Source organism: Talpa occidentalis, unplaced genomic scaffold (genome assembly GCF_014898055.3).
Source record: "Talpa occidentalis isolate TD23 unplaced genomic scaffold, MPIMG_talOcc4v2.1 talOcc4.16, whole genome shotgun sequence".
NCBI classification, from domain to species: domain Eukaryota; kingdom Metazoa; phylum Chordata; class Mammalia; order Eulipotyphla; family Talpidae; genus Talpa; species Talpa occidentalis.
The window spans coordinates 82,370,561-82,381,789 of NW_023601653.1; the positions used below are offsets into that span (position 1 = coordinate 82,370,561).

General features: G+C 59.2%; 1 protein-coding gene across 1 annotated transcript; it reads right to left on the reverse strand.

The window, feature by feature from the left end:
* Window positions 1-339: 339 nt before the first annotated feature.
* ARHGAP9 (Rho GTPase activating protein 9) lies at window positions 340-10,304 on the reverse strand. Its single transcript, XM_037515054.2, has 19 exons — window positions 9,138-10,304; window positions 8,028-8,365; window positions 7,242-7,575; window positions 6,738-6,961; window positions 5,686-5,910; window positions 5,405-5,518; window positions 5,110-5,214; window positions 4,525-4,586; window positions 4,309-4,399; window positions 4,004-4,099; window positions 3,818-3,916; window positions 3,481-3,622; window positions 3,275-3,382; window positions 2,854-2,952; window positions 2,586-2,663; window positions 2,389-2,442; window positions 2,028-2,162; window positions 1,630-1,735; window positions 340-957 (listed from the first exon to the last, which is right to left on the reverse strand). The coding sequence occupies exons 3-19, from the start codon at window positions 7,555-7,557 to the stop codon at window positions 786-788; spliced, it is 2,226 nt and encodes a 741-aa protein (XP_037370951.1). The 5' UTR covers window positions 7,558-7,575; window positions 8,028-8,365; window positions 9,138-10,304; the 3' UTR covers window positions 340-785.
* Between the last annotated feature and the right edge of the window lie 925 nt (window positions 10,305-11,229).

An 11,229-nucleotide genomic window follows, 5' to 3' on the forward strand; every position in this document is an offset into this window, starting at 1 on the left:
AGTTTGTGGAGAGCACCTGCTCACTCCGCATGCGGATTCCAGGACCTTAGAATTCTGCAAACAGAACTTCCGGAACTGACCGCTGTGCTCTGAGGACGTGCGGGCTCGCGCGCATGTTCCCTACTCACGGAAAAGCTCGTTTTCAGCAGTAACTTGTTAACCTGTATGAGCAGAAACACAGTTGGGGGCTATTTTCTTGTCCCTTGTTGATATCTTTAGTAAAAGCTTGGGCTGGAGAGGGAGCGGCAGAGCGGCTCTCGACGGCTCTCCCGGCCTCCCCGCCCCCCCCCCCCCCCCCCCCGCTGCAAATTCATTTAGACGCCGAGTCTTCCTATTTTTTTAAATTTTAATTTTTTACATCATTGTTTATTCTTCAACAGTATTTGCTTCCCCACACCGCCTCAGGTGTAGCCCTTCCCCAAGGCCCGCGGGCTCCATCACCTCCGTCCCCTGGGCTCCTCCCTCCCTCCCCTGGTCCCTCTCCCTGCTCCCCTCCTGCAGGATGTCTCTGGTTTATAATTGTCCATTTTTGCTTTGTGGTGTGTGTACCCGGCTGCAGAGGCTGCGGACAGCGTCACAGCGCTGCGCTCCACCGCCTGCACCGCCAGGGGAGGCCCTGAGTCTTCATGGCAGAGAACTTGGCCCGGCTGTCCTGATGCATTCATGGCAGAGAACATCCGCTGGCCTGACGCAGCAGCACCGCCTCCACACCGCCTCCACACACACACACACACACACACACAACACAAACGGGCGGAGAAACATTTCCTCCTCCTGCTGCCTGGCTACGGGAAGAGGCTGGGGAAGTCGGTGAGCATGATCTGGACTAGCTGCCCAGGGTAGAGGGCATGAGCAGCGGGGTCAGACGTCTCCTGCTCTGGCCGAAACAGGGTGGGCCCAAACACAATCCCCAGGTTGTGGGGGGTCATGCGATTCTTATCCGCGTGTGCTATCACCCTGCGGGCAAAGGTCGACAGGTGGGGCCCTCAGCAGCAGTTTGGACACTTTAAATAAATCCAATCCTTCCGAGGTTTGAGCAGGGACGGTCCACTCAGGGGTCCCTCCTTGTGGTCACCAAGGAGGGAGCCCCTGGGGAAAGGGAAGCCAGTGGAGAGACCTCAGGGTACCCCGCGCATGTACACCCTATGCTACAGGACTCCTTCCCAGCTTCTGAGACTGCCCCAGAGTCCTCTTCGCTCACACTTCAGGAGGCTTTAACTCAATGGCCGCCCTTCTCCCTGCCCAGCCCCGACTCGCCACACAAGCCATCAGCTCTGTTCCAACAGGAGACAGAGGCAGAAGGAAGGGAGAGGTTAGATTTCTTGTTTCTCTCGTTTCTTACTTAGTTCCTTGTTTCCCTCACGGCATCCCCGGGCTTGCTCGGCCTCCAGTTCCCCATTTGAGGCCGAACTCCTGAAGCCCCGCACAGACTGGGCCTGGTTCCTCATCTGCCCACTGAACATAGGTGCTTCCCTACAATCACCCCATCTGACCCGAGTCCCTGCTGCAGCCCCCTAAGCCTCCCTTCACCTGAGAATGCCTTGATTTACCTTTCATTCCCGATTCCTAAATCATCACCCCTCGGCCCTCACCCCTCCCCGCCTGAGCAAGACGTCCGGTCGTCCTGACCTGCACAGATGCTCCAGGAGGCTCCGCAGAGTGTCGTGGTTGGGCTTTGGCATCAAGCTTATGGCTTTCTGCATCTGAGAGAGGCGCTGCTCGGCCTCGGAGAGCGCTAGGGAGAGGTTCAGAGGGAGGGCCTGGGGGTGAGGCCAGGGAAGGTGCAGGGCACGGTGGGTAAACTTCCCCGTGCGGGTGGGAGGCAGCAGCAGTCTATCATTGTTTTCTTTTTCAGCCTTGGAATTCTTTTACCTCAGTCCTCTAAACAGTCCCCAAAACACTGCAGTTGGCGTGCGGGTTGAAGGTTATGTTCCACCTCCACGCTCAGGGTGGGACAGAAGAGGGTCTATTGCTTACAACGCGCTTCCCCCCATCTCGAGGGTATTGCCCCGACCCCCACCTCTTACCAAGGGCAGCACGGAAGTGAGGCAGCAGCAGGGGGGGCACCAGAGGTTGGGGAAGCTCCCTGAGAAACAGTTTCAGGGCTCCAGTGACCACATGGATGTCATCCCACTCCGCACTGTCCAAATCTAATCGGTTTTCTGGAAGAGGCAGGTGCAGAGGCATTCAGGGCTCAAGAGGCGAGGGGGACTCAAAGAGATATCAGGCACTGGGAGACCTCGCTGAGGCCGACCACCAGCACGTCACCGCGGAGCAAGGCAGGAGAGTTGGGAAAAAGCCTCCCAGGGACAGGGTACTGGGGGGACGTGTGGGGGCAGGCAGGATGCATGTAATTTTAAGGGTATCAAGGACGTTCCTTGTAAGTACCTTGTCCTGGCTGTTCTGGGAACATGTACCTGCCGTCGGAGGTCACCGCCCGTTCTGCAGCACGTGAGGAGAGACAAAGTTAGGACGCACAGCCCCAGCCAGCAGGCTGCCCTGTCGCCCAGCTCCCGCACTCGGAGCCGCCTGAGAGGCTGAGGCACAAACCCTGGGTGCCACCACTTGCCCATAGGCCTTCTCACCTCTGTCCACCAAGAAGCGAAGTTTCTGGACCACTGCCAAATTCCCACTGACCCGGTAAATGCCATCTACATCCAGACCTAGGAGGAGAGGCCGGGGCGGGTGAGGATCCCTGCTAGAGTGTGTGTGGTGAGGCCGGGTGAGGCGTTCCAGGGGGAGAGAAAGGGGGCGGAGGGAAGACCAGTGGAGGGAGGTGGGGGATTCTGGGGGATTCGAGGCCCAGGCTGTTGGAAGGGCGGGGGGTGGTTCTGGGGTCTCTGGGGAAATGACCTCTCTTATCCACAGCAGCAATGCAGAGCTGCACAAAGCTGGGCACGGTGTCCCCTTCCCGCTGGCACAGTGATTCCAACTGGCAGCCGAAGACCTGGTCTGTGGGAGGTACAGGGTGAGGAGGGACGCTGTCACCCGAGTCACCCCTGGAAGCTCTTCTCAACACAGGTGTTCACCCCAAAGCTGACCCGGCTCTCCTGGCTGCCTGCCCCAGGCCTAGGCAAGGGGTGCACCCACGCCCCCCAACAATTTGCAGAGGTGGGAAGCAGCAGGGGGCGCACAAGGCGCTGATCTGGCTGTGTCCCGCTCTGCTCTGAGCTTCGCGGGAGTCTTCTGGCCCCGGGCGGGGCTGAGGCCCGGCTCAGGATGCCCCAGCGCGCTCCAGGGCGCATCAGGGGGAACGCGCCGCGCGGCCACCCACCTCGGAGCAGGCCCCGCTCCTGCAGGCTCTGCAAGGGCGGCCTCTTGGCGATGAGCCGCTTTAGTTTGTTGCGCACGCGGTTCTGTTCGGTGCCTTCAGGAGCCCGGCCTTGCGAGAGCAAGTGGGGGGCGGCGGGCATGAGCGCAGTGGCCGGCGGAGCCTCGGCCCCGGGCCGCCTCTCCCTGCCCCCCCGGCCCCCCCCATACTGGAGCTCCGGAGGCCACCGAGACGCAGCAGCGGCCTGGACACGCGCTCCGACTCCTCCTCGTCGTCCTCCCCCGCGCTCAGCTCCCCCAGCTCCGCGGGCCCCGAGCCCGACAGGCGCAGCTCCAGGGGGTTCTCGCGATCCTAGACCCAGACGGAGAGGTTGGGAGAGAACCCTGCACCCCCAGCCCGAGCAGGGAGGCCACAGTCAGCCGCTGGCGTCCCCCAGCCCGTGCCACCCCCAATAGCCCCTGAACACACCGTTCCCAGCGTCTCTCTCCGCGCCCCGCGCCCCCGGCGCCCCCGGCGCCCCCGGGCCCCGACCCCTCCCCATCTCACCAGGCGCTCGATGACCGCCCGCAGCGCGCGGTGCCAGGCCCTCAGCTCCGCCTCCTGGTCCGACTGCAGCAGGAACTCGTGGCCAGGGACCGTGCGGATCTGGGGGCGCGGGCGGGGAGCGCGGGTCAGGGCGAGGCGCTGCGGGGGGCCCGCCCACCGTCGGGGGGAGGCGCGGGCGGCACTCACGTGCAGGACGTTGCGGCGACTGGACAAGTGGCGCCCGTGGGCCAGGGCCGCCCCTCGGAGGTCCACGCTGCTCTCCGGGCGGCTGCCCGCCGGCCCCTGGCGGTTAAGGAGGAAACTGAGGCCCCCGGGCTGCCGCCCTCCTGCTTCCCCTCGCCGCGGCCCTGGACGGCAGGGGAGGCCCAGCGCCTTCCTCTGCCCCCGCCCCCCTCCTCCGCCCCGCGGCCGACCCGAGGAGGGTGAACATTGTCCGGAAAGGCCTCCCGCACCCATTTTCCTCCATCCGCGCCCCGTTCTCTCCTGCTCACCCAGACGGAGGAGGGCGCGGCAGGCGGAGGCTCGCGGTAGAACACCAGGCTGTTGCCGGCCAGCACCACCCACGACGCGCCCCAGCTCTTCCTGCGGGCAGAGGGCAGCGGCCGCAACGCAAGGGCCTCTCAGGGCGGCCGGCGGCCAGCACCCCCCAACACCCGGGGCCACCCCAGGGAATCCGGAGCCCCGCCCCAGCAAGTGCCAGCTCTCACCTGACCTTGCGCCCACCCTGGGCGATCTTGGTGACGTTGAGCTGGCCAGACTTCTCCACCTCCTGGGGGGGCCACAAGTCACCCAGGGCTCCTGGGCGCCCACACAACTTTCCCTGCGGGCTCGCCCAGGAGTGGGGCCTTTGAAGTTGGGGGTGGGGGGAATGGTTCAAGAGGATATCCAGAGAATACTCAAACAGAGGAAGGTGTTAGGGCCTCCCTGGTGGCGCAGGGGTTGAGTCTCAGCACTGTGAAGCTGTCCGCAGCCACAGCAGCACGAGTTCCATCCCCGGCCAGGGAGCTACCCACACGGCGCAGCAGACCTCTCCTGACTCACCTGCTCCCCTCAGCAGTGGATTTCAGTGGATCTGCCTGTTCTGCTCCCCACTCTGTCTCTGGTGAATCCTCTAACCCTCCCCCCCATGGCTCTGGCCTGTACCCCAGTTCTTGTATGCATAATAAATAAACCTTTTTTAAAAAACGGTCATTACTATTTTTTTAAAAAAAGAGGAAGGTGTTCTTAAGAAGGCATCAGGAGCTGGGCGGGGGGGGTGCTCGCTGGGCTCTCACAGGACACGGGAGACTCACATGGGGGTCCTCCAGGACCTGCGGCAGGGGCCTAGGGGACTGCAGGGCAGCGGGCTGGTCTGAAGGGCAGAGCTGGGAGCTGCACTGCTGGCGGCAGGGGGCACCCTGAGGGAAGACATTGGAGAAACAGGTGGAGTGACCTTTGAACTGGGAGTCCCTGGCTGTAAGGGGAAGAGGGGTGCGGATGTGGGCTGGAGGCAGGGGGTGTGGTGGGTGATGAAGAATATCTTGCACAACAGAGGACGTCGTAAAGGACAACTTGCTGCATGAGATCCAGATGAGGGATCGCTCTCACCTGGGGGTTGAGCCGTTCTGGGGTCCCCATGTCATCTCCTGGGCTGTCTGCCTGTGGCTGCAGGTCACTCTTGTCCCCGCTCAGGGTCGGCGACTGGTCCATGGAGCCAGGGTTCTGGGGGGAGGAGGGAGAGCTATACCCCAGCACCACCTGCAACACCCTTCTCGCAGCTGTCACCATTGTCTGGGTCTCCCAAGAGTCCCAGAGGCAACACACCGCCCTGAGGCTCCGTGGGGAGAGCAGGCTGCAGGCAAAGGGTCAGCGGGGGTGGAGGGGCTCACCAGCTCCCGGGCGCGAGTGCGGCGTGGGGGCTTCCAGGACTTGCAGCCGGTCAGCGAGTTCACGTAGAAGCAGCGTCCGGAGTCCGGGTCCAGGTGCTGCTCCCAGGCGTCCAGCCTCTGCAGCGGGGGGCAGGCGGGGCTTGGGGGCGGGGAGGAGGTGCCGCGGCGAAGGTCCACCAGGTTGCAGTACACAGGGGGCTCTGACATGGGGGGCGGGGGTCCGGCCTGCGGGGAGAGGGGAAGAGAGAGGGTGATCCCCCGGCGCACCTCCCGGCCTCTCGCCTCCCACCACCTCTTCTGTCCCCCGCATTTTCTCACCACCGCGGGCTGGGGTGTCCCAGGTGCTGGGGGAGGAACCCTGTCCCCAGCCGCTGGGTTTTATTGTATTCCTACTCGCTCCCTCAGGGCTTTGCTTTCCTCCTCACTTCCTGCCGCCAGCTTCCCTCCCCCCCACCCCACCCCACCCCACCCCACCCCGGCCACAGGAAAGGGGAACAGCTTTTGGTGTGTGTGGGGGGGTGGTGAGGAGAGGGCGCCGCCTGCACGCCCTCACATCCTCCCGGGTAGAAGCAGGTAGAGGGGAGACGACACTGAGGCGCGGCGGGCCGCTTCACCCTCTAGTAAGTAAGAGCGGGAGGCGCGGGAGTGACAGCTCTAGAGGGGACTTGCTGCTGCCCCGAGCTCCTGCGCTGCAAGACAGGACCCCGGAAAAACCCTGCCCTGGGCGGGAGCCAGGAGGAAGAGAGCCCGGGGCCGAGCAGCGGCCTTTCCGGCCCTCTCCCGCGCCCAGGGACCGCGCCTCCTCCGGGAGGCCTGCCCAGGCCAGCAGGCGCGCTTTTTATTTATTTATTTATTTATTTATTTATTTGGGTGAAGGGCAGGTTTATTAGAAAATGGAAAAAGAAAACGAGAGGCGGGCCAGAAGCCGGGCCACCTCAGTCACTGCTCTCGGCATGTCTTCCTCCTGTCCTGGGTGTGTGGTCACCCCCCGGGCGGCCCCGGGAGGCAGAGATTCTGCGTGTCCTGCCATGCAGACCGACGCTGAGACTCACCGGGTCGGCGGGGGCCTCCCTCAGCAAGTCTTCCTGGGAGCGGGACCTTCCACCCCGGCCTTGCTGCAAGGGCTGCAGGACGGCGGGCCTCAAATTGGTGACACTGACACTTCGACACATTTTGGGGGGAAGAGGAGGAGGCTGCTTGAAAGCAGCTTGGTCTCCACCTGGGGGCGACTGGGGCAGGTGCAGTTCCTCCAGGGAGCCGGGAAACAGCTTTGGCCCTGGGACAGCGAAACCGAGAGGAGAGGGAGGCGATCAGAGGCGCGATCCGGACTGAAAGGGGTCACAGGCGGAGCGAGGGACAGAGGGAGGTTATGGAAGACGACATGAGGCCTAGAGGGCTTGAGATTTGGAAGAGAGGCAAGGCGGGCACCGGGTGGGCATGAGAAGTAGGTCGGTCAGGGAGACTAAGAGGAGGGCCAGCAGAAGCCTGAAGGAGGAGGGGCCTTCCAATAATTCCCGGCACCCAGGGGGGTGGCAGAGGGGGCAGGGCCTACTCACCAGGCTTCCAGAGAGCTTGGCTGGGGGGGCTGGTAGTCGGGCTCTGGGGAGGGGTGGATTCTTCTATCATGTAGGCAGCCGGGACAAAGATGGGCCGCGAGGCGGAGGGGGCGCCCAGGCGCCTTGCCAACCACCAGTCCGAGTTGGTCTTTCGAAGCAGCAGGAATCTGTCCCCTTCAGCCAGAGACACCTGCTGGCCATCTGCCCCCGTGTAAGTGAAGGCATAGAGGGCGCAGAGCCGGGACCCCCGAGAAGGACTCCGGGACCCCAGCCCCAGGCTCCCCCAGGTACTTGGCCACCACCTGCCCGATAGCATGGCGGTCAGTACTGTCACCTGTGGGAAAGAAAGGTGTTGGAGAGCCAGGAAAGGACAGGACTGACTGCCCAGAGGCAGAGAGACATGGTTGTAAGGGAGCAGAGTCACGGGGGAGGCAAGGACAGGAACCCTGGGGCCAGGGAGAGGGGACGATCTGGCAGGGGGTCAGTAACAGGCTTTTGGGGCTGAGGACTTCTGGGGGATGTGCTGCGGAGGAAGTATATAAGTAAGGTGAGAGAGGATGTGGTCAGCAAGACTGTGAGACCAACCATACAGGAAATCAGGGGAGACAGCCTGGCGTGGTGATTTTCCCCCCATTATCTGGGGCCCATCAGAAGGTAGACCCGTCCTTGTGCCGGCGGGACTCTTGAGCAGGGCCCAGGAAGAGGAAGAAAAAGAATCAGCTTGGAGGTAGCAGAGGGGCGAGGAGACAGAGTTCATGACCAACGTTTTCAAAAACCATTTGTCACCTTTTATTAACTGCTCATCAATAGCTGTTTCCATTACCAAGCTGCAGCCCACCTTAGGCCGTTTGCTTCCTGTGCAGAGTCAGAGAGACAGACACAGCCAGCCACATTGTGAGAGGAAGCCATTTTATCTAGTTGGAGAACGTGGCTGGGAGAAAGAGGGAGGGGTTTAGTGTTCGAGGCAGAGGTGAAAACCACCATTTTCCCCATCCATGCAGAAGTTGTTTTTGAGAGCTGGGAAGCCTTGCTGCGATCCTTTCTATATAAGCCTCTTGGCAGGGCCCTGCTTTAATGGGTGGGTTCATTCTTCATCCTCTTAACAAGGACTGACCGAGCACCTCCTGTGTGAAAGGACGTGTTAGGGACTGGGGTAAAAGAGTGGAGAGAGATAGACAGAGCCTTGTGGTCTGGAGCGTCAGTACAGCTCTGAACTATTGACACAACACACGTATTCATTACCATGGAGTCAGGAACTGCGAACAGGCAGTGCAGGATGCCCCGAGAGCACATGGGGGTGGGTGGAGGACGGATGTCAGCTTCTCTCTGGCAGAAGGTAGGAACTGACTTCCTCGATCAACCGTCAAAGCTTTACAATTCACGCTGGTGCTTTCTCCTTACCTGACCTCGCCCCTTCCCCCTTTCTGTGTTTCTTCACTGGGCTGTGTGTCTGGGTTTGGAGAGATGGAGGAGGAAGTACCCCCCATCTTGGTGACATCGGAGGGCCACCTCTCCCCCACCCACGCATGATCTGAGCTCTGGGGTGCAGGTGTTAGGATTGTGCCTCAGTCACCTAAGTTTGTTTCACTTTCAACATGCAAAAAAATCTACCCCTCAACTCCTCCCATGTCCAAAACAGTGACCAACATCCCCCGCCATCCATTCATTCACCGGATGTGAAGTGCTCGAATCCCATGCCCCTCTGCCTCTCTGCCATCGCTCTTGCACTTGCATCTCCCCCTTGATGACCACCTTCCCATGAGCTTTTACACGTGCCCAAGTCTCCCCTTTATTGTGCGCTCTGGTCCTCACCCTGTCACTCTTCCTTTTCACAAACTTGTTGAAAGAGTTGCCTGCACCTGTGGCCTCCACTTCCTCCCCTTCTCCTTCTCTCACCTTTTTAAGGTCACTCCTCACTGGGGTCACCCCCGACTTCGCACGGACGCTTTGCGGTCTTTCTGGCGCCTGCCACCTCAGCAGCAGACAAAGCAACGGACTGTTCTTTCTTCTAGACCCTGCCGGCACCCCACTTCCTTTCGGGCAGTTCCATTTCTGTTGCATGGGCAGGCTCTTCCTTTGCTTTCTCCTTAAACCCCAAAGAGCTGCCTGAGATCCTACGCCCTCTGCATTCTGTACCTCCCGTGAGGTCTTATTCTCTTCCAGCTCAAATGACCTCCACATGCTACTGAGCATCCTATCTCCAGTCCAGATCTTTCTTTGGAACTCCAGTCTATTACAGTGTCCACTGAAAAAACCCACATGGGTATTTCACAGGTACCGCAAACATAGTACGTTGTGAACTGAATTGGTCGGCTTCTCCCACAAACCTCTCTCTCCCGGTTAAATTGAAATTCAATGAACATTTATTGAACGCTCGCTACCATATGTGCCAGGTAGGGCCTGCCTGCTAGGCAGTGTCAATTCAGATGACAAATATGGGCCCTGCCCTCCCACAGCAATTCAAATACAGTGTGACAATCACTACGACAGGGAAATACTGTCATCTCTTGGCGCACATAGACGCTGGACTCAATTGCTCGTGCTAGAAACTGGACGACCGACCCGAATTCCTCCTTCTTCCTCACCACTCTCTAACTGATTACTAAATCTGTCTGATCTACTTACTTTTAAAAATCCCCACAACGGCCATCTTCTTCAGCTGGAACAATCTACCTCCCAATTAACCTCACTGCGTTTAGTTTTGCTCCCGTTCAGTCCTTTCCCGGCAGAGCAACCAAAATGACCTTTCTAAACACAAAATGCGCTTCCGCTGCCCTGGCTTAACCTTTCAAAGATTTCTCATTGTCCTCTGAGTAAAGTCCAAATTATACAGTGTGCTTTCCAGAGACTTCTCCCCTCCAGCCCAGCCTTTTCACTCTCGCCACTGAAAACTCCACGCTCCAGCTACACACTAATTCCTCACATTCCTAAAGTGCACAGAGGGCTCTGATTCTTTACATAAGTTGTTCCCTCTGTTGAAATACCTCTCACGCATCTCACTGATCTTCACCCAGCTAACTCTTACTCGTCATTCAGTTCTCATCTGAAAGGTCACTGGCACAGGAAGGCTCTCTCTCTCTCTCTCTCTCTCTCTCTCTCGATTTATTTATTTGGGGCCTCCCCTGTGGCACAGCGGGTTGAGCACAGCGCTGTGAAGCTGTCCGCAGCCTCTGAGCATGGGTTCGATTCCTGGCCAACCAGGGAGAAAACTACATGGCGTGGCAGACCTCTCCTGCCTCGCCCACTGCTCCCCTCAGCAGTGTCCTTGGTCTGTCTATCTGTTCTGCTCCCCACTTTGTCTCTGGTGAATTCTCTAACCCTCCTTGCACCTCTGACTGTACCCCAGTTCTTGTATAAATAAATAAAGCTTTAAAAAAATTTTAAAATTTACTTATTTGTGCATACAAGAACTGGGGTGTAGGCCACAGCTGTGTGGGGAGGGGGCAAGAAGATTCACCAGAGAGAGTGGGGAACAGAACAGGCAGATCCACTGATATACACTGCTGAGGAGAGTGGCGGGGAGACAGGAGAGGTCTCCTGCACTGTGGGTCAGCTCCCTGGCTGGGGACTGAACTCATGCTGCAGTGGCTGGTGATAGCTTGATAGCGCTGTGTCTTTAACTCCTGGGCCACCAGGGCAGCCCCTCTTAGCTCCTGAGTCTGGTGGGGATCCAAATTAGGAGCTCCCACAGCAAGCTTTACATTCCCAACCATAACTTGCATCACATTTTGAAGATTATTTGATTTTCTGACTTTCAGGAAGTCTGCGAGCTCTGCCAAGGCAGCAGCCTATATTAATTTTGTTGATAATTGTATCTTCACTGCTTTGTATAGTTTCTGGCACAAGCTAACCTCTCTGTGCCTCAGTTTCTTCAGCAGTGAATGAGAAGGAAAGAACCTATCCTTAGTTTGCCTGTATTTTGCTAAACAACTATTTTGTTACAGCAATTTCAAGGGTAGAAATTTGAAATTTGGCAGGGTTCAGATTG